The following is a 27,386-nucleotide window of genomic DNA, read 5'->3' as shown; positions in this document are numbered from 1 at the left end:
TACTCAAAAGTGTAATCGCAGAATGTAATTGAATGTAATCAAAATAGCTTACAATGTCCTAGCTTAAGTACTATCTACCTGGTTCTATTGTTCTCTAAAGTTAAATATTTAAATAGTATCACAAAAGGAGCGGAAAATGTCTCTTTGAAATTAAGTGATTCCTACTTAAATATTCCACCTGTTTCAAAGAAAGCGGATACAGTAGACTCTTGGACATTAAGAAGAGTAAACTTAAGTCATATGAAAAATACTTACATTAATTACGGTAGAGCGTAGTTCAATAGTAAAGGTCAACAAAAGTACTGACATACAGGTGCACAGTGAAGGCAATTAAATTAGATGACTTCTAGAAAAACTACTGTAGCTTTTTCCCTTTTTAAAACATCGCAATGAAAGAAAATGGAATGAATTGAGAACGCTAAAATATAGAAAAAGTAGTCAATAAATATGCTCCTAAAGATACGAAAAATCAATCAATTTCCTGTAACATCTTTGAAAATATGAAACTCTACCTAGTAATCTAAACCTCAACTTGACATGCGTCCCGGTTCTGGAAGAGGGGAATCACTTTCTCTTTTTCTAAATTTTAACGTGTAATTGTGACAGTTGTGAATGTTCAGAGTCCGGCTCTTGTTCAACCTCACCGGCAGGCAGCAGGTTTGGTTTTTGTGACTTATCGTCATCACACTGCGACTGGGGCGCCGCGCATTCACTGTCATCACCTTTCTGTGATTCATTGTCATGCGTGCTATCAGTTTCTAGTATGACTGGTCGTTTTTGGTGATATTTATCCCTTGCGATCTCATACAATCTCCTTGCTTCGACGGGACCTGTTTGTTCCACAAGTTGAAAAAACATACCACGAGGATTTTTTAGAAGAATGTAAGGCGCCTCGAACTCTTTGAGGCGACCAGCATCTAACACCTAGGTTTCAAGAAATGATAACATCGAGTGTAAATTAAATACTGAGAGAGGAAGATTGTAAAGTATCACATATCAACATTTACATAGCGTCCTACCAGTACTTTGTCGGAGTCTATAATGGTATTGAGACGATGAGCTATCGTCAACACCGTGCAATGCTTAAATTTCTCACGGATGGTGGCCTGGATCAGAGAATCTGTCCTGCAAAACAGAATAAAATAGAGAAATAAAGAGGATAAATGACTAAAAAACATCGTTACGTTTCCAAAGTATTGACCTTCGTGGATTCAGTGACTGTTTGACGCGGAAAATGCATATGGTAGGGTGATTCAGTTTTATCACGTATTCCATGTATGGGAACTATTCATTAATCATTATCAAATTCATAAGCGGGAGCACCAACCATTAGTGTCAGGTTACAGGACACTTACCTCTGATCGACATTAGCAGTGGCTTCGTCAATTACCAAAATACGGCTATGCCTTAAAATTGCACGTGCCAGGCACACAAGCTGCCGCTGACCAACACTGAAATTTGAGCCTGATTCTGCCAGCTCTTCATCCAGTTTGTTTGGCAACTCCTCAACAGCTTTCTTTAACTGGACCTGGAGGAATGGTTTATACCTTCTTCTTTAAATATATGGCCTTAATAAGCAGACTGAAATGATTTTATCAACATAATCTTGTTACCTCCTCTAACACGTTCCACAATTCAGTGTCTTGATGCTCTCCAAATGGATCCAAATTTCTTCTCATAGGACCACTAAACAACACCGGTTCCTAAACAAATAATCAACTAGTCATGTTAACAGAAAGGAAAAGCCTTGGCAATGGCCAAGATAACCAGATGTTAGAAGCTCATGCTAGGAGAGGGGGAAGGGGGGAGCAGAGTTCTACAGCATAGTCTTGAGGCTCACCCCAATACGTAACATAATCTCATGGCTTGGTCTTCTATGACGATAACAATACGATGTAATGGCAATGGGAATCAAGGAGGAGGGGGATGGGTCCTAATGCGATGGGTAACTACACAATCTCTAACATAGTAATTTTGCACCTCGATTATATCATAAAAATTACTGAAACCAATTAATGACAGGAACCACAAAATGTAGCGAACGGGTTCGATGATGATGATAATAATGACGTCGACGATGGCGATGATTATAATCAATACTGTTAATAGTATTTTTATCACTGTTTTTACTATCATTATAAAAATCAGACTTGGCGGTGAAGACCCTCTCTACTATTTCAGTAGAAAAAGACAAATTTCAGATTCTTTAATACCTGTGGAATGATGGATAATTTGCTTCTTAAGTCTTTCAGTCCAAGTTCCTGGATATTGACACCGTCGATTTCAATTTTTCCTCGGGGTTCTGACAAGCGGAAGAGTGTAGAGATAAGAGATGACTTTCCAGCACCAGTTCGACCCACCACACCAATCTAAAGAACACAGCACACCATATAAACGTAGTCGTAGAAACTTAAAGGAACGAAAGCACGTGCAATAGAATTAGATCGAAGTTGTGAGGTTGCTTAAAGATCTTCAGATCTTCAGTGTTGCAGGCTGACTCCTTGGTTTTCTTCTTCTTTTTTTTTTTGCACAGGACGGAATCGGTCTTAACTTTGGGTGACCTTGTTTTCATAATGAGTAAACAGAGAGACAGAACAGAGCTGACCTTTTCGCTGGGTTTGATGGTGCACGTGATGTGATGAAGCACATCTGGTAAGCTCCGGTGATACTTGAAAGACATATTATCAAAGTCAATCTGTCCACGGGATGGCCAATCATCTTTAGGTTTGGTGTCAGTTTCGGCTGGAGCTTCAGCTTCAAGGTCTATGTATTCCACGATTCGTTCTACAGAGGTCATCTAATAACGAATTACAAAACTAGACTTAAGACTGAAATGTTGGATGGAATATACCCATAAATGTCACAAGGATAGTTAAAGATACGTTTCAATGGTTGGCTAACCACCTCAGACGCAATCTCATAATCACAAGAAAAAAGTTTCACCAAGAATGGATAAAAAAATAACTCACTAGATTTTCAAGTTCAGCACTCTCCTCGATGAATGGTTGGAAGACAGAGGTTAACATGATAGAATATGTCAGGGTCAGACCCACAACACCAGCACTGAGATCCGCAGCTGCGACAGAAATAACAATGAGTTGAATTTTTACGCAGAAAATACAAGTGAAGTTTCAAGTGAAAATTGGTAAGTATTCAAGGAAAATAGAAACCCGAAAAACAAACGAATGAACGAATCACAAATATTTTCACTAGATCAAATTTTCTTGAAAATGGCACAACCTCGGACTTTCAATCACACAAGTGCTCCTAAATGAGAATTCTTAAAGAAATTTATTTTTGCAGGGTTCACACAACTTTCTGAGTACAAAATGAGATCTTGCTTCACACTCATGGTCGTGAATTTATCGCACAGTCTAGAAATAGTAGCGATCGTTGAAAGTTTGTTCCAGAATAGAAATTCTTACAAAAATTTCTACCAGCTCTGGAAAAAACTCAAGGCTTCTTCCCAATGTCAAGTCAAGCCTCGTTACAAAACCCAAGTTCTTGTCTTCAAAGGAAGACACCTATATATACATATATTGGTGAACCGAAGTCTTTGGATCATACCACTTACTTCCTTTTAAAGCTGCAGACACGAAAGCAACAAAGGCTAGAAACAGAACAGTAAGCATCTCCAGTCTAAAGTTCAACCACGTTTGACCCGCCAAGTAATTAAACCACGCTCTTGAGTGAGCATCTTGATAACCATTCAATTGTTCTGTAAAAGTCTCCTCCACTTCGTAGGCACGTATAGTGTCCAGACCGAGAAGGGTAGTGGAGAAATGACCAAATAGTGGACTACGACCTATAAGAGTAGAAAGTATAGAAATACTGTGGTTTTGTTTGTCGTACGTAAAGAACAACCACAAGGATTCCCTTACTTATTCCTTCAATACGCTTGATTTCTCGAGATGACTTCATGAAATAATTCCTCAAATAAACAAAACCAATGGTCACAGGTATGATTATGACAAATGTCGCTGGATTACTGACAGCTACCAGTCCTAAAATGCCAAGGCACATTAAACCGGTCTGCAAGAAAAACAAAACTGTCGACAATGAAAAGAATCGTATTTGTGCACGATCCTCGCAGCAAAGAGCACTATTTAAGCAATAGTGAAAATCAGACCTGAAAAAATTCAGGCCTGTACGGGATTCGAACCACTGACCTCTACGATACTAGTGCAGCGCTCTACCAATTGAGCTAACAAGCCAACTGGGAACAGGTCATCAAATTAGTCTGACATAAACCCGTAAGATGCTAAATCAAACACAAGGAATATATGAAAATCATATATCTGAACTGCGGTTATAGAAACGTATTTGGTAACCTACGACACGTTCTGTATTTCCTGGAATAAGCACCCGGGCGCTTAATTAAAACTTACTAAGTTAGCTGAGCAATAGGACAATAAATAAAAAGGGTAGTTACTGCACATAAAGGACATCTGCAAGCACATAGAGAAAGAAATAACTGGAACGGAAAAGATTCTGTTCTCCTGTATTGATTCCACTGTAATTGAAGCCTAAAAAGTTGTAAATTAAGTGGCTACAGAAAGGTTTTTTTCTTCGTATCGTTACTATTTAAAAAAAGTGAGGGATATGGCCAAGGGGAGATGGGCCCTTATTCAGGGGAGGGTGTTTGTTAGTGCGTGGGCGCTTATTTGAGGAAATATGCTGGTGGAAGTCAAGGGAAAAGATTCATAAATCTACGATGGGCATCTTCATCAGTTCACGACACATGCACACCTGCATGCCGCATGAACTGTCGAGCAGTGAACTGGACGTTTCGAACACGAAAATGTTTTGTTGGTAGTACCTCAGCAGTGTATTAATCCACCCAGGGAAACAACTGATTGCTGGAACTAAAATGCTAAATCTGACCGAATAGGTGTGACAACTAACCAAGCGATGTTTACAACTGACCGAATGAGTACGAGAACTAACCTTAAGGTGCTACAACTAACTGAATGGATGCGACCACTGACCGAAAGAGGCACAACTAGTGTGGGGCTTTACTGTTTTTAGATGTAAAATACTCTCGAAAAAGAATCATTAAGTAAAGTTGTTTTTGAAACAAAGGGCGGGCCACAGGTGGATTATGCAATCTCACCCTTTACCTATGCACTTGGTAATAATTCAGTGCTACCTGCAAAACATCACATAAGATCATAGGCATCATGTCGTCTATCATACCAATGTCCTTCGCAAATCTGTTTAAGATTCGCCCTGCAACAAGTAAATATTGGTGTGAATTATTATGGAATGCTGTGCCAGACCCGTTGGGTACGGAAAGATGTACATGAAATTTTCTAGTAGGAGTGCATTAAACTTTCTGGTTTATTAAATAAGGTAAGATATAAAAAGTAAATTCACCAATCGAGCCGAGTGGCTCCCCAGGGCCTGGGATGGGATCCCAATCCATTGCAGGTTACCCCCAAGTACTTTAAGAGGTCTCCTTGGTAGTCCGCCCTTACACAAAAAGAACGTAAAACCAATGGCCTGGCAAAAGCTAGAGTCCGGACCTCTAGACCCGGAGTCCACCATGCTAACAGTTAGGGTACTCCGTCTCCCATTCAGAAAATAAATACATCTGTAACTGAATGGTAATCAGAGCTCTTCAAAATCTGAGAAAAACTGGTTAAAAAAGTTTTAAAATGCTTTCTAAAAAAGGCACCTTCAGTCGGTTTTCGAGAGTAAAAACTTCATGCTGTAGTAACAACTTTGATGCTTGTTGTTAAAATAAGTTCCATTTTAATAACTCATTTGATTTTACCGAACATCTATCTATCTAACTGTTCCTCACCTATGGAATTGTTGTCAAAGAAGTACATGGGTGCTCTTAGAAGACTATTGAACATTTTGTCGTACAAGTTCCTGGAGGCAACTACTGTCAGTGTGTAGAACAGCTCAGTGGAGAAAAGACACAACAAAAACAGTCCTATTACCAAAACACCATAAATCCCTAACAGCAAGCTCCGGTCGGGTTTTGATACAGCAGTCGCCGTGGAGTTGCTACTCTGAAGCATTGTAGCGACGAAGTATGATTCCTCCGTATTAGACCTGCATCAATACAACACAACACAAAAAGATGTAGGCAGATGTGCATAATGCAGTTACCAAGAGAAGGAAAAAGTGACCATCGTTTTCTATTTTTCAATGGTAATCGGCATGGTACGATAGGTTGTGACAAAGAAGATCGGTGCCAACTTAATTATAACCCTCAGTTAACCCTTTCAGTCCCAAGATCTCATTGACAATTCTCCTCGCTGTTTGCAATACAATTCTCATGATGTTGGTTCTGAGAATTTGGTATTCAATGAACTAATAATCTCTTAATTTATAATTTTCTTTATTCTTATCACTCGTCTATTTGATATTGTTTTGACATTGTAAGGAGAAATTCTGCCTGGTCACTCATGGAAGTTAAAGGGTTAAATCACGGGGTAACAACTGTACATAAGTTTCTTTGTCACCTCAACTCCGAACGAAAAAAAGAGAAAAAGTGACGAAAATTCGCTCAGGCCCAATTCTAATTATAAAAATTCTTGACTTTGGCCCTGTTTCGAAGCATAATAATGCTTAAATAACGCGTAATGGATTAGTAAACAAAGTATGATTCCTATAATACAATTCATACATAATATATAATATAATATAATAATAATATAATAATATAATAATATAATATAATAATATAATAATATAATAATATAATACATTTCAATACAATTCTCATGATGTTGGTTCTGAGAATTTGGTATTCAATGAACTAATAATCTCTTAATTTATAATTTTCTTTATTCTTATCACTCGTCTATTTGATATTGTTTTGACATTGTAAGGAGAAATTCTGCCTGGTCACTCATGGAAGTTAAAGGGTTAAATCACGGGGTAACAACTGTACATAAGTTTCTTTGTCACCTCAACTCCGAACGAAAAAAAGAGAAAAAGTGACGAAAATTCGCTCAGGCCCAATTCTAATTATAAAAATTCTTGACTTTGGCCCTGTTTCGAAGCATAATAATGCTTAAATAACGCGTAATGGATTAGTAAACCAAGAACAACTTTCCGCAGAAATCAGGTCCGAAAATGGGTACAGAGAATATTGGTCTGACCGGCATAGGGTCAGGCCACAGACAAACGGGTCTAAGAATCCGAGCAAGATTTCTACGCCACGTAAATATTTCGATAATTTTTAGCAGCCATCTTTGAAAACCGGTTTAACGCGAGACCGTCTCCTCTGAAAGAGAGAAATTTTATCATGTATCCCACATCAATAGGAAAGCAATGATGAAAAATAAGGCTGTTAGTACTGCGACACTATCAACGCACAGGTGGCTCAGTAAATACCAATGCATATTAAAAAGAAAAAGTGAAATTGTTTTCATCTTACCAATAGGACAACCACCAGTCCGCCAACATTGACATTACCTAAAAGAAAAATTCGAATATTGGCAACCAATTTAAGAGCCTGAATTTCTTCAATACTGAAATGCCTACCATAAAGTTTTAATCAACAAATCTAGATCGTCATTTTCAGTGGAGTCTTCTTAATTTAAAATCGTGGCTAGAAGAATCTGAACCGTTTCATTATTAATATCCTATTTTACTACAGAATGTACCACGACTGACACAGTTTACAATGGAATTCTAATAACTTGGACTCATTTTAACAAGTTTACTCTCAATCCTGCGTATGGATGCAAAAAGACGAGGAAAACGATGCTAAAAACACACATTTGGGGATACTTCGGGCCGGTTACTTGCACGATGTCTAACCCAAACCGCGGTTTTTGCACAATCACGGCCTCACGGATTCTCTATAAAAGGGTTGATCTAATGAAATAATTATCCTTCCACTATTAGCTTTCGGCCTCCTTGACATCGATCACTAAAATAAATGTCCAGATGAAAGTCATAATTAAAGTGAAAAGGGCTTATAGAACGCGGTTTTGTTAGACAAAGGCTGAACTTTGTTTAATTAATCAGTCCTATATCTTCTGACTGGGACTGGTCCGTTAAAAAAAGCCTCTTCACTGTTCAATTCAGCGACATAATGAACTGAAAGTTCATTATACCTGACAGAGAGCAAGTAAGAAAACAGCAACAAATGCAGTTCCTAGATTATGTAAAGTACGGAAATATGCCAGATACGTCTTGGCACTGACAGCTCCTTCTTGTTTCTCTTCTCTAGGAAGTAGATTGTCGTCCTACAGAAGAATGGTGAACATGATAGAATCAAATAAGAATCGATGAATTTAAAGACGTTAATTTACAGCAAGTTTCCTAATATCATAAATAGTACCTGCACGTGTACATTTCTCATTCTACCATCAATCCTTAAATACCAAAGCTGAGCCTTATAAAATATTGTCATGGTGGCTGTCTTTCGTTATTTAATTCAAAAAGTGTACTTTGTTGGTAAAGTCCACCCTGTATTAAGCGGCGCCACAATAAGCCGTCCCTGTATTAAGCAAGAGGCTTTGAAAGTCCCGAATTCCCCCCACCTCCCCCCCGCAACACTTCGACTGCTATACTGCTTTCAAAACTGAGTTTGTATGATAAAGGCGAGCATGATGATGTACTCAGAAGATGTGAAAGGGAAGAAACAGCAATCAAAGACTTACGTAAGCAGAAAATGTTGTGGCACCAGACACAATGGAAAAAGTACTGTCAGCAATTTTACTCAGGCGATGGCATGGGAAGCTTTCCTGTCGACTTAACTGCCTAGCAACCATCAGCCTTTCAGCATCTTTTGCTTCTACTTCACGACCTGCCTCTGCTTCTGGATTCATCAAACATTCCATGATGTTTGTACTTCCTTTACATAGAGAGAGTTCTTTGTAGGGTCCTCTATTGACTACTTTTCCCTTTAAATAAAAAAACCGAAAGGGTCAACGATGATGTATGTGGGAAGAAGGTTACGCGGCTTCACTCAATCCCTCGGCAAGCAACCAGATCTGAATTGGAGTCCGCTTCAACTGAAGCTACCACTGACCAACAGAGAAACTATTGATGAGCCAGGTTATATACAGTGTAGTATACCATGCATTGCTACAACAGAGAAGGAAAAGTAACATTGCAACGGCTCAAAAAAATTAAACAGTCATGCAGCTTGACGTGTCATTTATGAAACACCAAATTATCATCTCAAACTGACTGAACTCTTTGAGTTACGGCTAATTTGTTTAACTTCGCCGATTTTTAACTCATTCTATTTCAATTTTCGATTCCGAGGTGTAATGTTCGAAGTCTTCCTTCGTAATATGATGTTGCGAAACATAACAGCTGACGAATTTACCTTATCTAAAACGATGATATCATCTGCTTCTCCAATGTGCTGCAGCTGGTGAGTTACTAAGATGCGTGGCTTCTTTGCCAAATATCCACAGATACACCTTGAAAAAGCACGTGCACCAAATTTCAGTTATGCTGCTAGTGTGCAGAGCTCAAGAGCGATGATGATTGTGGAATTTGACGTTTTTCACCACACGTTTGATGCGAAATTAAAAAGAGGAAAAAAGCTCACACACGAGCTGCTTTGATGCGAAAATCAAATGAGGGCAAGCTCTGTTCTTTCGCGAATTTCGAAGAAATTTGAGCTTTTTGAGAGCCTTAAGCATTGTTAATATAGGTAATAATTGATAATAAAATTTGAAACTTTACCAATAGTGCCGTTCTGTACCACAATTTGGCTCTAATATCGAAAGAAGAATAATCAATCACCGTTCGTAATCAGTGACCACGGTGCTTGCTTTCGGGAGGTCACGTGAGCTCTGGCTGTGATGGAGATTAGTCACTGTAGTTAGTCCTTTTTATAGCATTTGATTGGCTAAATTCATCTAAAGGTTTTATTCTAATGTCTCGATAGAGCAGGTGAATGTAGTTTACAGCTTCCTACTTTTCAAATAAGTGTCGGCCGACGTCAGCATCTACAGCACTCAATGGATCATCCATCAAATAAATGTCTGCGTCGGCATACACAGTTCTGAAAGAAAGAAAATTCACGTATCAACAGCGTGGTCTTTCACATTTTTAACATTACCAATAGCTGTGTTTTAGTATTAAGTGTTTTCAGCTGAACTGAAAAGATTCAAAACCTAGCTTGATCTTTATTTCGTTTTTGAAGAGGGGGGCTCACGCATTCCGCCGACTCGTTTCACGAACAGGGGTATTGCAGCAGTGTGGATGTGCTTATAATGCGGCTGGTCCGGCATACTTAAAGTAGCTTTTTGAGCCCGTAGATGATCGCATGGATAAAAGCTACAAACTTTTCTCAGTTTGATGGGTTACCAATTCTAAGCTATGCTGCGTGCGCACTTTGATCTCCGCTGTCAGTTTACGTAAGGGGAAAAAAACCATATGAAACCCCATCAAACTTGCATCAAATGAAAGCTAACATGTAGTTAGATATTGCCACATTAAAAGCGCGGTCAAATATAGCGAAGTCTAAAGAAACGGACTTGGCGTCCTCTCTTTGTGTTAAGCATAATACGTAAACAATGTAGCCGGAAGAGGGAACATCGCTGACACACTACTTATTATTCTAAAACTTCAAAGTTTGATCCGTTTGCCCTTCAGGGTCTCCTAGGAGACAGTCACTTTCTGAAAAATTTCGCCGTGTTTGCGCGCACTCTTAATTTCGCATCATCTATACGAAAAAAGAATAAATTCCAAGATCTAGTCTTTCATATGATACAATCAAGGCCTATAAGATTTTATAACGAATTGTATTACGAATTTATTACGAAAACTCATGTTAAAGGTCATGTCGACATTCTTTGTGCTTTTCTAAAGAAAGGACGCCAAGTCCGTTTCAGTAAACTTCACTGCGTTTGTCACAATATGTTACTGCTTCTTAGCTTTTATTTGATGTAAGTTCCATATGATTTCATAAACATTGACAAAAATCCGCCACTTGGCGAAAATTGCTGGGCGAAAATCACTCTGGTTTTGCTGTTAGTAAACTGAACATAATCTTCGTGATATCAACATGTTTCATTTCATCTCATGGTTAACGTTCCATAATGGGGACGCCTCACATAACTTCTGATCTGAGACCCTTTCCCTTTTCGCAATAAACTACTACTTAACAACTGGTTCATGCTTTAGCGTGCACTATCGAGTTATGGAGCACGCGGGAAGTTTGGAGAGCACGAAAGAAGCGTAAGAGTTGCCCGAGGCGATAGCCGAGGGCAACTCTAGCTTTATGAGTGCTCTCCAAACTTCCCACGTGCTCCATAACTCGATAGTGCACAGCTGAAAGCATGAACCAATTGTTTTAGAACATAGCCGGTAGAATTGTGCATCAAATCCGACGGGAAAAATGGACAACAATATCAGTTGAAGCGAATCGTGACGGCGCTGATGCCGAGTCTCCTTTTCCTTTGTTTTTCTCTTTTTCTGCCTCATTTAAGAATTCTAGCCCAAGGGAAAAGGTCGAAACATTGTCTTCGTTTTCGGACTAGTAGGCCGAGTTTCTGTTTGTAGCCATTACTGTCGCGAAATATATTATTTTTCCCGCGCTAACAATCGGCCGCTCGCGCGAAAAAAAAATTTCTGGCGAAGCGATTTGCTGACGCTGTCAGCGTGCACTATCGGGATTTTGAGCACGCTTACAAATATTGAATTTGATTGCGCGGTTCTGCTAGCTATGTTCTAATACATCTTAGCTTTCATTCGGTGTAAGTTTCATACGACAGACAATGCATAACGTCCGAGTCAAATGGTCAACGGTGGCGATTTGACTCTCAGTGGTGGCGAGTATGGTGGTGGCGAGCTTGTTGTGGTGGAGAAATGAACCTCGAATTGAGCACTACTATCAGACCATGTGAAAAGTTATTTTAAAGAGGGCAAGACTAAAAGAGTTTCAGTTGGATAGACGAAATACGAGTGTTTCTTATGAATGATACATAGTATCACGCAACTACCCATACAGGTTCTAGGACAATAGAGTATCCACACTTGAAAATTAGAAGGAAATGTATGAGAGATGTAGGAAGGAAACACAAATTAAAAGCGTTGAATAAATCCTGGTTTAGGGTTAAATTGCGTAGGTTATGGGAGCGTGTTTTTTTTTTCATAATTTGAAAAAATAAAAGATGGTGTAAAAACAATAAAAATTATGAAACCTAAGATGGTGTTTAATCCTCCCTTAGGGAAAATGATTTCAAAATAAAATGAATATCCAAAAAAACCTTCATTTTAGAATAAAAGGAAAAAAATTGTCGTGGCCAGGATTCGAACCTGGGTTATTGCGGACACTCACACCCCTAACTCTCACCCTAAGCCCAATTCCCTAACCCACTTATTCCCATATCAAAATCAAAATAAAAACCCTGACAGTCAAACATCAGAGTGAGACAAACAATGGAAACAATAAAACGCAAGATGGTGACTCATACTTCCAATGGTAAAAGTGATTTCAAGATGTCATTGGCATTCGTATCGTTAAAAAAAATCGAGAATAAAAGAGGTTTGTTTCCGCCTAAACCCTATGATGAGATGTGAATAATTCATCCAACTCCAATAAAATGAAAAGAGTTCATGAGTACTCAAAATTCTCTGAAAATGAACAATGGGTCGTTCGAAGTATAAACATAGCTTTTTTCACAATAAAAATGTTTACTTTAGTTCAAATCTTAATTAAAAATAAACTACAACAAACATATGAAACATATGTGTGAACTGCGGTTATGAGACGTATATGAGCACGATCCTTCGCAGTAAAGCACTATTTGAGCAATAGTGAAAATCAGACCTGAAAAAAATTTCAGGCCTGTACGGGATTCGAACCACTGACCTCTGCGATACTAGTGCAGCGCTCTACCAATTGAGCTAACAAGCCAACTGGGAGCAGGCCATCAAATTAATTCGACATAAACCCGTAGATGATAAATCAAACAACAACAAACATATGAAACATATGTGTGAACTGCGGTTATGAGACGTATATGAAAAATTACAAGGAGCATAACCCAAAGACTTACTTAGCTCATATGATATGGACTTGCTTTACATGTGACGAAACAAGACTAAAACGTGGAAACATTGCCACGGTCGCTATGCGACCGCATTCTGGACGCGCGCGCAGGAGCAAAAATGAGGAAGAGAAGGAAAGAGTGTACATAGAATGACCACTGTAATAAACTGCTTTAAACTGTCACATTTGTTAGTGATAATGTCTTACCGCGAGTGTATATGAGTCCCAAGAACTGAGTAAAGTTGAGAAATGACTAGAACGAGTGAGTCCATGTGAAGAATAAATTATATTACTTGAAGAAAGAGGAGGAGGAGGAAGAAGAGGAGGAATGAAGAGGAGGAGGAATGAGGAGGAGGAAAGAGGAGGTGGAAGGAGGGGGAAGAAAGAGGAGGAAAGAGGAGGTGGAAGTAGGGGGAGTAGGAGGATGAGGAAAGAGGAATGGGGAGGAGGAGGAAGAAAGAGGAGGAGGAGGAGGAATGAGGAAGAAGGAAAGAGGAGGAGGAAAGAGGAGGAGGAAAAAAAGGAGGAGTAAAGAGGAGGAGGAATGAGGAGGAGGAAAGAGCAATGAGGAGGAGGAATGAGGAGGAGGAGGAGGAAAGAGGAGGAGGAATGAGGAGGAGGAAAGAGAAGGAGGAGGAAAGAGAAGGAGGAATGAGGAAGGAGAAAAGAAGAGGAGGAAAGAGGAGGAGGAGGAAAGAGGAGGAGGAATGAGGAGGAGAAAAGAGGAATGAGGAGGAGGAAAGAGGAATGAGGAGGAGGAAAGAGGAGGAGGAGGAAAAGGAATAGAAAATATACGATCCCACATGAACGAGATGGACAGTTCCGTTTCGCATAAAAGAAAAATAAACATTTGGTTCTATATGAGTGCGCACTTTGAATTATTATAATTAATATTTAAAGTGCGCGTTCTTTTCAAGTTTGATAGACACAACGGAGAGGGATGTATACAATAAGATAAAACTCGAAGTGACTACTTCCACACTCATTTCTTACCTGCTCACGCAGAGTGCGGACGATGGCGAGTACTCAGGATCTTTCCGCGGTTCTAAAGTCGTATCGACAAAAAATGCATGCTGTTCATGCTCGCGTAAAGTATCAGGAAAATGTGTTGAAGGAATATAAAAAACATGCTGAGAATGGATCGATCCCAAAAAGATTGAAATCAATGAAAAGTTACCCTAAGATGCAAAGTCCTGAAGCTCAGAAACGTGTTAATGAAGCATACCATCAAGTAGAATGTACGGTCTTAAATCAAGCGATTCAAGAGATTGAAAAGAATCTTACCGCACACAAAGAACAATATCAAACCTTGCTACAACAGCGACAAAGTGAGCGACAACTACTGGAAGGCAGGAAAGAAAAGACACCCAAGATATCTCACCACACACGGGTGAAAACTGAATTGATTGAATTACAGAAAAAATACGATCAACTCTGTGCCAAGTTAGACACATTCTCAAAATCAAGCGAGAACAAAGATATCTTACACACGTGTGAAGAGGGTGTTAGTGGTGTATGAGGCGGTGATAGGTCAGGGAAAGTGGTGAGACAATAATACATAAAAAGCAGAGAAACTTACATTTTTTCATTAGTATCGCTGTGACACGAAATGGGAGTCGTGTTACCTTGATAAACTTCTGATCGGATAATGCCACACCTTTGCCGCTACTGCAATAGAACATTCACGCGTTCGAATAATAAAGAGCGTCACGAGAAAAATTCATGCGTGAACTCAAGGGTCAATCCAAATAAATGGTTCCCTTCAACAGTGGATATCCATTCCATTCCACCCGTGACTACAGACCCGACTCAGTCGTTCGAACTATCACAAAGGTGGTGTGAGGGATTCAAATTCAAATCACCCAGTAGCATATTAATCGTGGGGCCTTCTGGATGCGGTAAAACTTGCTTCACCATATCATTACTGCTACAACACTTGGATGAATTGTTTGCGTCACCCCCTGCCGTCATTCACTACTGTTACGGTGCTTGGCAAGATGGATACCGTGACATGCATCAACATGGTATAAAATTTCACGATAACCTACCCAATGAAGAACAGTTAAAGCAATGGTTCCCTAAAGATGGTGGAATACTGGTCATGGATGATCTTATGACTGAAGGAGGAGACGCTAAAGAAGTGTTAGACCTTTTCACCAAACATTCTCATCATCGTAACATTACTGTTATCTATCTTTGTCAAGATATGTTTCCACCTGGCAAATATGCAAAAAGTATTTCAAGAAATGCACATTACGTGGTTGCTTTCAAAAACCCACGTGATCAATTGGGTTTCAAAAATTTATTGTTACAAGCCTTTCCCATGGAATGGCAAGATATTATGCATGTGTATTGTGAGGCAACTCAGCGACCATATGGGTATATCACCCTGGATTTACATCCTGCTGGTAAGGATGCTCACCGCGTATTCAGTCATCTTTTGACACATGAAGGATGCATGCGATTGTATCCTAGAAAAGTGAAACTTTAAAACAGCCTTACACATTGGTCAGACATCATTTAGGAACAACCACCAGCAAGTACACATCAAGAAAACTTATAGTGCGTGTGTGACCATGACTGATAATTCTCAGGATCTAGATGTCTTTGGCGAACCACTAGAAGAAGATGAAGAGCCTGAAAACACAGATGATGAAGACAATGATGATGAAGGTGAAGATGAAGACAAGGATGACGGTGACGATGATGGTGACGACAATGTCGGTGTGAATCCGTTGTCAGAATTGAAACAGGAAGTGAAAGATGATATGAAAACAACTTTGGCTGAACAAGAAGAGCAGGAAAAAGTGGGGACATCCGAAAATGACAATTCGCTCTTACCTTTAGCTAGGCGTAAGTTGAGAAGGTTATACTTGCATCGTCTAAAGTGGTATAACCGTATTAGACAGGATAAAATACATAGGAAAGTCATGCATACCGCTCGACGATTGATGAATGGAGACGGCATGGATTGGGAGGAGGCATTAGAGGCTGCCGTGGACAGGAGAAAATTCCTATTGAATCGTCTGATCAAAAAACCGTTGTTGGATGAAAGCGATGATGATGATGATGATGATGAAAAAGAGGAGGAAATGAATACTGTGTAACCACTGTAGTAGGGGCATAGCATGCGTGTATGTCTACGCGAAACAAAGACAAAATAAAATCATGTTGTAAACAATTTTTGTCGAATTTTATTTTTGACCATGCTAAGTTTAGAAATGTACATCATCTGCTAGTCCATCTATTTCCCCGTTATTAGAAACTTCTATCATCCCAACTCTCTGGGTGTTACCTGTGACACCTCTGTGTTCGATTCTACCACTGTGTTCAATGGACCTGTCTTTGCAGACATGTGGTCTACAGCCGTTTCTGGTAGTAAAGAAGGGAGCTGGGATTTTCTCTTTTAGCTTATAAGGACGAGTTCTCTTTGCTTGCTGCTTTCTCTTCTTTTCGAAGACTGTCTTAGTCGGTTAGATTAGTATGTCTAACCCGCGATACCTAAACGCGTAATATAGGGTCTATCCTCTTTTCCCTGTGTTGTGTGACAATAAACATTGCGTATGCGAAAACAGTGTATTGGAGTTAATCCCTCCGCCATCTTACATTCTTTTGTTCCTATTGTACTTTTTTGTACCGTTATTTTTTAAAATGAGATGCGAAAAAACCCTACACACGAACCTACGTGAAATCTAACCCTAGCCTTCCCAACAACCCTAACCCCAACAACCCTAAAACCCCCCTCGCGCACCTACGCCGTATAAATATTTAATTAGAACCCACTCGGCCGACTTACTCGGACCCAGACCGCGCGGAATTATCATAAACCTATAATTCCACCAAGGTTTAAATCCTGGTCACGACAATTTCTTTTCCTTTCATTCTAAAATGAACGTTTTTTTGAATATTCATTTTATCTTGAAACCTATGATTCCAACGTGGGAGAACATTCTACTTTCCATCAATTGTACACAGACATGATGACATCTTTTCGAGCTGATGTCACCTATTTACAAATCAAATACCACGTTGTGTGAATATAAAAATTGTAATATGCAAATCAGTGTGTTTGAGTTAATCCCGCCGCCATCTTGGATTCTATTGTTTTGAGTTAATCCCTCCGCCATCTTGGATTCTTTTGTTTTAAGAAAACCGCTAAGGTTTAAAAACCCTAACCCTAATAGCCCTAACCCTAATAACCCTAATAACCCTTATAACCCTAACCCTAACCTCGTACACCTACGCTACATGAATAAATTAACCACTCGGCCGAGCAACTCGGACCCAGACCTCTACGGAATTACCAGAAAGGCCCCCTAAACTACTCCTTTTACATTTATGTCATACCGCCTCCCGGTTAGCTCAATGGATAGAGCGCTGGACTGTTGTGCGGGAGGTCGAGGGTTCGAGCCCCGGCTGGACCAACACTCAGGGTCTTAAAATAATTGAGAAGAATATGCTACCTTTCTGTAACATCAAAAAATGATTAGATATTCTAGTCTTCTCGGATAGGGATGAATAAATGGAGGTCCCGTCTCCTGCAGGGTTAGGGGTAGGAGACGTTTATTTCCCACGCACGAGATTACTGTGTGATGGATGTCCTCCCCTGGGGTTGGATGGGTGGGTAACAGGACCCCCGTTGATACCAGTGTTTACTTCACTGAAGGGGCTATCCTATATAAATATAGATGTCTACTCTACTCCTACCTTGCCAAGTTGACCCTTGCCCTTTGACCTCCACTCAGAGACACTCCCCGTTCCCCTACTAATGTCATGTCACCATCTGGGAGCAATTCAATATCCTAAGTGGCATGGAATGATTAAAACTGTAAAAATATCGCATTAAGCCACTGTAAACATAAATTATTAAGGAATTGAGCTTGGGAACTTCTGAAATGAATCAGCTAGACCAAACAATTCAGTGAGATGGAAAAGAAATCATATTTTTAGAAAACAAAAAAGAACAACTTGTTTAAAAAGGAAACCAACAGCACGCTGCACATCTACCTTATCCAAGGCACAGGCTTTAGTGACTTCTTTAAATTTGTCCTCGTCATAGCTCTGCCCAAAGAGTATGTTCTGCCGTAGTGAGCCATTATACACCCAAGCCTGTTGTGAAGAGTAGCCAACTTTTCCTTTGACTGTTACAGAGCCCTCCGTCAAGGGAAGTTCACCCAGTATCACCATCAGCAGGGAGGACTGATGGAAAAAGGTTAATATTGAGATGTGATTGGTTACATGCAGCTATAAGGTTAAGGTATATAACCACATAATTTTTGGAGGAGGATGACTGCAACAAGGACATGGTACCATATAAAGCAGGGTACGTGTATGGGACATGTCCTAGCTGGGTTTCCCCCTTCATGAGGAAAAAAAAGATTGTAAGAAAACGGTTGAGAGGAGTTTGAATTGTGAGAAACGAATGAATAATTAATACCTTGCCAGATCCAACAGCACCAATCACTCCCAGCAGCTCACCCTACATAAAAATGAAAAGTATTTAATTTAACAACAAGGAACTCTAGAAAAGCAAAGTTTAACCCCTGTTAATCCAAACCGCACTCTAAACAATGTTACATCAAGCAGAAAACACCACCTTATCATTAAGTTTTTACAAAACTGTCATTGGGGCTTCGATTTGGCACAAAAAGAGAGATCAATGTTATGACTTCAAAAAACTTGCAAGCACTTTCAAATTCCATTGATTGTCAAAAGCCGCAAGCCCAGATTAGGACAAATTAATCAGACCATGTTTCAATAGGCGACCCTGGATGTCCACACTCACATGTAGACACTTATAAATACACTTTAACTACTTACACTTGACACTTTGAAGGTAACGTTGTCTAAAGTTGGAGATTGTAAGTTCTGAAAAATGAAACCATACAATAAATTATGATGAACAACAACATGCTTGAATAAGGGTTGGGAGAAATATGTCAAACATTTCATGATCAGCTGTCCATGAGCACAAGTGATTAAAGATAGCCTCAGGTAATGTGGAAACTATCCGCTGGGATAAGAAAATGATTGAAGCAGTAAATTGACTTATTCTTCTTAATGTTCTGGTTAAGAATAACTACACGACTGTATATTATTTTTGCCTTTAAAGACCAATTGAGATATTTCCTTGTCTCTATACCTTATTCCAAAGAGCTTTGATATTTTTGGCATCAACATAGCAGTCTTCCAGTTTAGGCCTCAATTTTGAGGTTACAAGACCTTCTGATTGCATCTCATCCATAACAAGAATATCCTTCAAAGTGATAATTGTATTTTTTCATTACAGTTAAGTATTGTGCATCATTAAAATGATGTTCAATTTTTGTGTATACTAGCTGAGCTAGATAATGTTAGGTCATGACAAATAAGAACTAAAAGACTGTCTGATATGTTTTCAACATTCAGGGGTGTACACACTGATTTTCACATACAGTTATACCTGCTAACTCTCATGCATTATGCGTGAGTCTCAAGCCCATGGACCAAAGACGTTTATCTCATGCATTGAGGGCAATTTCTCGTGCCTGACTTGGAAATCAGGTTGACTTGTTATTTAGCACACTTACAACAAAAACTAAATCCAATATTCCCCTTAGATGTTCCAACAAACTGCCCTTAATGTTGCTTCAAATAGCTTCTGACATGTTCGGAAGTCACCAGAACATCTTTGGACACATTCGGTAGCATTTGGAAGTCTTTGATTAATTGTTGGAAGTTGCTGGAACATCTTTGGAAATTCCGGTCATGAGGAGACAAAAATCTCACGCATTTGACTCGGAAAAGGTGGCAGGTATATACAGTGTATTGATATTTGCAGAGTTACCAAACAGATAACTCTGGGTAAGAATTTTGGACAGCAAATTAAATAATATTACATGACTGTGCAATGTGCCTTATATAATTATAAGCTCACATGAGGAGCCAGCAAATTTTTATAGGGAAAAATAATAGAAGTGTTGTTTTCATGACTGGCCATTTGTTTACTTTTCTCTGGTGGTTTTATTTGTTACCTGTTTCAGGTCATCCACTCTGGGCTAATTTGTTATGTGACAATTAAATAAGTACTTTTTCAACTAACAATACCATACTCAATTTGCATGCAGTAAGTTTGGGTGAAAGTTTCTATTCACATAAAATAAATTTGACATGAAATTATCATCACTAACCTCCATCCTTTTCACTGACACTCTGCATTCATTCAACAGAGTGATTGCTATTGGAAACTGCAGGGCCATTACAACTCGCATGATGTTGAACAGAGATATGCAGGTAAATACTATTTGTGCCTTTAATACTTCTCCGGTCAGGACATATGCCATAAATGTCACAAAGCTGATGACAACTGATGAGCTAAAGAAAAATGACTGGAAGACTCCTTGAATGAAACTCAACTTCAGAAACCACTTAAGTTCACTTCTGCGAGTAGAAAATTAATTGAGCAAAAATTATTTACAACTCTTGATAACTAATTACAAGTAAATATTAATTACAAACAGTAGACAGATAAAACCAAATTATTTGTCCTCCAACCCTGTTGGTAGTAAGAGTAAAACATCATTTTCTATCTTTTCTCATAGAGTTGGGCTTTTTAGGTTTTACAAGGATTCATCTGAATGTTCAACAGGAATATAGGTTGTGTGCTGCAAATCTTAATTTCAGATTTTTTCGTAAACACAAGAGTCTTAATTAGAGAAAAGAAGAACTTTCTACAGCTGCATGCACATCACAAGGGAGGTCATAAAGAACATGGATAGTCAGTTGCACATCATGACTATATACATCATACAACACTTCTTCAAATAAATGTGTTTTTAGGGAGACTGTATATGAAATAAAAAGAGGCAGATTATTACCAATTATAGCAGTCTACAGTGGGGAACTTACTTTCGTATTTGTCTCACCCAATTTGAAAATGAGTCTTCCCATGTGTACATTTTAATGACACGCATCCCAGCAATAATTTCATTCATAACTTTCACTCGTTCATCCATCCAGTGTATTGCTTTTGTTCTAGGAGTAAAAACAAATAAAAAATGTACCCTAATTGGGACTCATCACATATTTGAAAGATTGGATTGAACCAACTTAAACTGGGTACATATTGAATGACTACAAAATGTCTGCATTATATAGAAACAAACAATGCTTCTGAAGTTGTCACTCAAACCGTTTCAATCCATTTCCTGCGTGGTCAAAGTCTTTATGCTATTGTCAGAAACAAATAGCTGTTGAGTGATAAAGATTTTTAAACTTTATTGCCTATCTATATTCTATAATTCTGATCCTATGTATGTGACTGTTTCTTTGGGCAACATGACTCATCACAGTTACTGTAATAACTTAAAAGTCACATGTCAGTAGACAATATCCCAAGGAGCTAACCTGAATGAGAAGAGAGTGTTTCCCATTTTAAACTGCATGGTAGCTAACAGCAAGATCAACCCCATCCCAGCCAGTGCTGATGGACCGATTTGTAACCAAAGCACCACCAAGACAATAACAGCTATTACTGGACCAATAATTAAATAATGCAGATTAGGTGCTGTCTGAAAGCAAATTGACATAAACAAAGTGTGAGAAATATACAAGGATAAAGGTATAGGTAAAGGTAAAGGTCTCTATTTCTCTTAACAACATACGTGTTTAGTTACAATTTTAAGGTTGAAATCAGACAGGCGCCTCTGGCAGCCATGTTTAGTCCGTAGCGACTTCACCTACCCACCCAAACCACCCCAGGGAGGGCATCCATCACACAGTAATCTCGTGCGTGGGAAATTAGCGTTTCCTACCCTAACCCTGCAGGAGACGGGACCTCCATTTATTCGTCCCTATCCGAGAAGACTAGAATATCTAACCATTTCTTGATGTTAAAGAAAGGAAGCATATTCTTCTCAATTAATTTTAAGACCCTGAGTGTTGGTCCGGCCGGTATTGAACTCTCGACCTCCCACACAGCAGTCCGGCGCTCTCCCAATTGAGCTAACCAGGCGGATGTAGCTTAAGTTTAATTTAACAGACGGGAATCTAGCAATGATAGGCGGGTATTTGGGCCGAAGGCCCACGCTAGTGTGCCTTTGGCATTCATTATTTTGCATACATGAGTTACAAAATGCAAAATGAACGATGCAATGCGAACGATGCGATCGTCGCACTAAATGGATTATTTACAATCCTTTCAGTTCAGGTAAGACAGCAATGAAGTTGTAAACAAACGACATAAATAAATAAGAATCTGCTGACATTAACATTTAAAAACATTTTGGAGAAAGAAGTAGTGCTTTAGAGCCGGAAAAATCGCGTTCACAGCGGGGTAATTTTCCTGGCTTCCGACTATTATCTACTTCCCTGATATATACTCATTTGATAATTAGGGATTCTGCTGTGCACAAGGTTAAGTAAAGCTGAATAACATTAGGGAGATATTAATCGCAATATTATACCCATACATCATTGAAAAATATGCTTTTAATTGATTATACAAAGTCTCTGATGAAGCATGACACATATGTCCTCAAGCAAGAATTGCTTTCAAACCAATTTGTTGTGCATCATACCCTTTTCTCTTTTGTGGAAGAATCTACTTATTGGAATTAGAACATTATCATTGATGATTGATTTTGTATTAAATATTTTCACAATTCTCTGCACATGTGTGCACATCCACAACCCATGCATTAATTGTACCCACAACTAAAACAAATATTGGTCAAACTCCAAAACGGCAAACATGGAAGAATTGCTACATCTAATCAGCACAAAATAGTCTTATTATTGTTAGCTGTTTTACATCAACATACCCAATCAAACTTCTGAGTATCACTGGATATCAGGTTTACAATGTTGCCTGTAGTTGTACCATGAAGGGCAGCAATGCTAAGTTTAAGAGACTGATGTAGAAAATATATATTTAATAGTTAAAGAATAGAAGAGCTAATGGTTCAATCACAAATAAATCATTGAGAGAAACTGAGTAAGGACACATTGGATTAACAACTACACTGGACCATCACTGCACCCACCTTTCTATATACAAGACCAGTGCATGCCACTCTTATCCTCATGCCGTAAACTTGAGACATAAAGGTGAAAGGCGCATTGAACAAACTTGACGTAAGAGAGCACAAGCTTAAACCAATAGCATAAAGGTAAGCATCTCTTGTTGAGATGGGAGAATCTTCCACAAAATAACGTACAAGTTGGCCCAAGAAGATAGGTCCCGCTATTTTGAGAATGTCCTGTAAGTTCATATCAGATGGTGAACAGTGTACATTATAAAAAAAAATCACCCAAGGGGAGACACCAGTATATAGAGCATAAATGGGTTATGAGTAAATATTATTTAAGCAATGGTAAATAGTTGTCAACAATAGTATTAATGCAGTACATCAAAAAGGAGTCAAACTTACACGCACAAGTGCTACAAGACCTATCAAAGAATAGCCAACACCAAAGGTTCTCCTTAATGCTGACAGAAAGCTGGGATCTTTTCCTTGCTGTTCAGCTTCAGACATTTCCTTTTCCCATTCACTGAAAATCAAAAATTCTTAAATTAACAGACAGGATGGAGAAAAGTTGTACAAGTTCAAACACAAAATCAGACATGACAGGGATTTAGAAAAGAGATAAGATAAAGATAAAAACTTTATTAACGTGTCAGGTAAATCTAGCTTACATTTCCGTAAACTAATTGTGGAAGATGCTATATATTTTACATAAACTGTTATTTTATTACACTTTAAAAATTGTAGATGATTTTTCTCATTGAAACAAAAGTTAAAAGAGTGTGGCACTATACCATTTCTGGATGATAAAACCATCTTCAAAAAGACAAAAAATTTTTTTGACCAAACTTTCTGAACAGCTTGCTATACACCTCTTATGTACTTGATAACATAGTGCATACAGCACTTAACAGTGGATCACCCACAGGAACTCAGAGTTACAAATTGCTTTAATTCATGATACAGGATAGGGTTATAATTTTTCAGTGATACAGTTGACAATGCTGATTTCACTATCTATTATCTTGTGAGGGGTGTGTATCCTTTCAAAGTAGTTAGAGTGATGACTAATTGCCTGTCTATAATAACACTGTGAGGCTGTGTACCTTTCTAAAGCATCTGTGACTGTCTCAGTTTGTTCTCCATCCAAAATGGCATATAGATCCTCTGCTACAAGGGGTTGCTTTGATCCCTTTATGAGGAGGCTGTTCAACCACCTTTTAAGAAACAAAAATATACCAAAGAAAAGAGAATGATTGGACAAAAAAACATCTAGATCCCCAGACCTTCATGAACAAACCTCCCTCACACTAACTGTTGATGCGCGTCATTTGCGTGACGGCACTTTAAGTTACAGTTACACGTGTCACTTGTGTGACAGTGCTTTACGTTACAGTTAGGTTCTTTAGCTATTTTTGGATGTGATTGATTTAGTACCTGTGGAGCGTGTGTGTGGAGTAGACATTTTTTTGCTGTGGTCTACAAAAAGAGATTATAAAGGCCTACAGTGTCGCGGGACAGATATGTAAGTTCGTTTCATCGTAATTTATCCTTATTGCTTGTGGTTAGCCCAGTTCGCAGTTCAGTTAATATATTATTGATTTTATATGTGATCATTGTGATTTTACGTACCGCGACCTCGTGGCCGCGTGGATATCTGAGTCAATTTCTTTATATTAGTTCTATAGTTTCGCTCGTTTCTGGTTGTTTGCATTTAGCCAGTTTAGTTCTATTTTGTTGCCTCTGAGGGTTTTCATTTGTCGATCGCTAGTGCCTTGTAACGTTTGTTTGTGCAACTGCCTTACGCTAGTCCTTCATTGTTTATTTCAGTTTGTGAGATCAATTAATAAATGTGATGTGAATGTCGCTTCGGTCTCTGTAAAGTTCCACCCGTTCTGGTATTTTTCTCCGGTCGCGATTTTCACAGCAATACATTCGGCCTTGATGTTCGCCTGCCGTTACACTAACACCACAACCACTGTGGACTTAATCCCAAATCGCAAATTCTATTTGCTATAAAACAGTTGTCTATTAACATTCCCGGCTATAAAACAGTTGTCTATTAAAGTTGCTAATGTCATGGGCATAGGTATTTTCAGTCCTTTAAGGTAACCTCAACCTTTATTAGTATCAAGCACATAGAAAATTATAGCCTTATTAACTTGCTTTATTGAGCTACAAAACTCCAGATTCCATACTTTCACAGCTGATTAATATTTGGCTTCATGTGCCATCTCTGCTGGTGATGAAAGAGATGCTTGCTTTGGTAGCATCAGTTGAGCAGGCATGAATTTCAAATACATTTGATATAATTGCACTGCTATAATAGCACTTTTTGGATAGTGTTTACTGTAGGAAGTGTCGCTCAACACTATTGGTGGACATATCGGTTGACATGTTGACCACTACTCCACCAACACTTGGTCAATGTATCGATTGAGTCTCAGGCGAGTATCCCAATCAAGTACTAGTCAAATATTGGCCAATACTTTGGCCAATTTAGTCTTGTCCACACTCAGTCGATACCATACTGTTACTTTACCAATAGTCTGCCATTACCTTACCAATACTGGGTCGATACTTGGCCAACCAAATATTGGTTGAGTCCCATACGATATATCTCGGTCATTAATTGCCTGAGAATATCTTACGATATCTTACTTTGGGGCTTTGATATAAAAGAGTTTTATCTAGTTTTATCAAGTTTTATAATCGAGGGAATTATCAGCTTGCTAGAACAAATTAGCTCACCGATAGTTCACAGATAGTTGACCGATAGCTCACTGATAGTTTACCAATAGATCATCAACATTACTGGCTGACACTCAACCAAGATGTTGGCCGAGTAGTGGCCAACACTTGGCTGACATATCTGTTGAATATTGGCTGAGTGTTGGCTGAGTATTGGCCAAAACATCCACTGATGCTCGACCAATACTTGACCAGCACTCTGCCGATATTCAACCGATACATCGACCGAGTGTCGGTTGCTACTCGACAGTGCCAACCAGCAGTGTTTACTGACATCAACCAGATTAAACATGATCCCACTTTTTCCCATAAACCTCTACTTAACAGACGTATTCTCTTGAAAACGATCTTCTAGCTTTTCTCTGGGGAGTAATCATTGTAAACAAAGGTTTGACTGGATTCAAGGTCCATATGTGACAAATCTCCAGCCATAAAAGTTCTCACCACATTGTAATATATTTGGAGAAGAATGAAGCATGAGCCATTGGTGATGGTAGAATTCCAGGATCACTTTTTCTTCTGTCTTCCACTTTAAGCATTGGTTCGTTTTCGTCTCTTTCTTTCTTCATTACATCTGGTTCTGCATCATCAGTCAAGTACACAATACTCCCAGCAACTGTCATCTTCTCACTGAGCATTTCGGGGTCATCCATCCTAGAACCCAGTTTCAATATTTTCATCACAATTGTCCCACAAACATTTGACTGCATAAGTGCAAAGACCTTTAATCCACCTGTCAAAGCTTATGACAGGGAGCCTTACACATTGAATACATTTTTGTTTTTATTATTTTGAAGGTTTGATATATGCATTGCAGTGATATAATTATACTTTTGCATTATTCTTTACTTTTGAAAATGATATCGATAATTCCAGAATAATTGATCTTGCCCTGTTTCGATGGATGTGAAGAGACTTTTGAAACGTTGAATACATTTCTGACGATCTTAACGATGAGCTCTTTGTTTGATACACACTCAATTTATTTAATTTTAGCATATTATTTAAACCTTTCATTAGTACATCCACAATCTGGGATTCAGCCATTTAATAGTTATTACTTAGCCCTTAGCAAGTTTAAGATTGAACACAACTGAATTTACCACAAGCACAGTACATGTAGAATATTTGTGCTGAATATAAATCTGATCTGTCTCTCGTGACCACAAAAGGTTATTCACAACTCAGGCAACAACTAATCAATGAAAGGAGGTAACGAATATTTTCTCCCATCGTGCGTGATCGTCTTTCATTTTTATTTTATTTCTTGAGAGAAAATAGACAAAAATAGTAGAGGATTTATCCACTACTATCAGCCATTTGAGCTCAGCGTCCGTTAGCACACTCATTCGCTAGATTTCAAGTAACCCGACATTGACATTGGAAAAACGTAGATCAATTGTTTGAAAGGTACGCCGAAAACATTCGATGAAATAGTTTAACATCTAAAACCCACCACTCGAAGAACAAAAATTCGTGACTGACTCACCCTCAACTCTTGCATGCAACCTTCCTAACTATTTTGGAAACCTGTTTCAACCATAGGGATTTCAAATGCCGCAGATGTCATGTGACATCAACAAAAACAAACATAAGGTGCGGTTACACTCCAAGGCAAATTTTGCACGATGATCACGGCTGAGTGC

General features: G+C 38.8%; 2 protein-coding genes across 6 annotated transcripts; one reads left to right on the top strand and one right to left on the bottom strand.

Moving 5' to 3' along the window:
* Positions 1 to 27,386, bottom strand: LOC111338260 (ATP-binding cassette sub-family C member 4). Of its 5 annotated transcripts, none has more exons than XM_022944703.2 (30): positions 27,230 to 27,386; positions 26,185 to 26,394; positions 24,096 to 24,206; positions 23,395 to 23,515; positions 23,008 to 23,223; positions 22,786 to 22,875; positions 21,371 to 21,534; positions 20,873 to 20,998; positions 20,155 to 20,404; positions 19,128 to 19,241; positions 18,806 to 18,853; positions 18,423 to 18,464; positions 17,993 to 18,184; positions 17,693 to 17,787; positions 9,905 to 9,991; positions 9,305 to 9,401; positions 8,631 to 8,873; positions 8,082 to 8,213; positions 7,397 to 7,434; positions 5,807 to 6,063; positions 5,150 to 5,229; positions 3,882 to 4,032; positions 3,575 to 3,805; positions 2,970 to 3,076; positions 2,606 to 2,797; positions 2,214 to 2,369; positions 1,614 to 1,703; positions 1,356 to 1,528; positions 1,020 to 1,125; positions 1 to 924 (listed from the first exon to the last, which is right to left on the bottom strand). In XM_022944703.2, exons 2-30 carry the CDS (start codon positions 26,391 to 26,393, stop codon positions 580 to 582), a joined length of 4,263 nt encoding a protein of 1,420 aa, XP_022800438.2. In that variant the 5' UTR covers position 26,394; positions 27,230 to 27,386; the 3' UTR covers positions 1 to 579. The 5 variants fall into 5 exon arrangements, 4 of the variants coding, with proteins under 4 accessions (XP_022800438.2, XP_022800439.2, XP_022800440.2 ...); XM_022944704.2 differs by having other exon boundaries at positions 20,155 to 20,338; XM_022944705.2 differs by lacking the exon at positions 19,128 to 19,241.
* On the top strand, positions 14,597 to 15,476 carry LOC148728610 (uncharacterized). Its single transcript, XM_088763149.1, has one exon. The coding sequence runs from the start codon at positions 14,634 to 14,636 to the stop codon at positions 15,474 to 15,476; it is 843 nt and encodes a 280-aa protein (XP_088619275.1). The 5' UTR covers positions 14,597 to 14,633.

The sequence above is a fragment of the Stylophora pistillata genome, chromosome 6, assembly GCF_964205215.1.
Source record: "Stylophora pistillata chromosome 6, jaStyPist1.2, whole genome shotgun sequence".
NCBI lineage: Eukaryota > Metazoa > Cnidaria > Anthozoa > Scleractinia > Pocilloporidae > Stylophora > Stylophora pistillata.
The sequence above is the reverse complement of the archived record's forward strand: the minus strand, read 5'-3'. Positions and strand labels throughout refer to the sequence as shown.

Excerpts from the sequence above, each read along its gene's own strand:
- LOC148728610 (XM_088763149.1), top strand. The coding sequence starts at position 14,634 with ATGCCACACCTTTGCCGCTACTGCAATAGAACATTCACGCGTTCGAAT.
- LOC111338260 (XM_022944703.2), bottom strand. The coding sequence starts at position 26,393 with ATGGATGACCCCGAAATGCTCAGTGAGAAGATGACAGTTGCTGGGAGT. Across the intron at positions 18,465-18,805 it reads TTACCTTCAAAGTGTCAAGT|GGTGAGCTGCTGGGAGTGAT; the intron begins GTAAGTAGTTAA and ends ATTTTTATGTAG. Across the intron at positions 17,788-17,992 it reads AAGCCTGTGCCTTGGATAAG|GATATTGAATTGCTCCCAGA; the intron begins GTAGATGTGCAG and ends CATGCCACTTAG.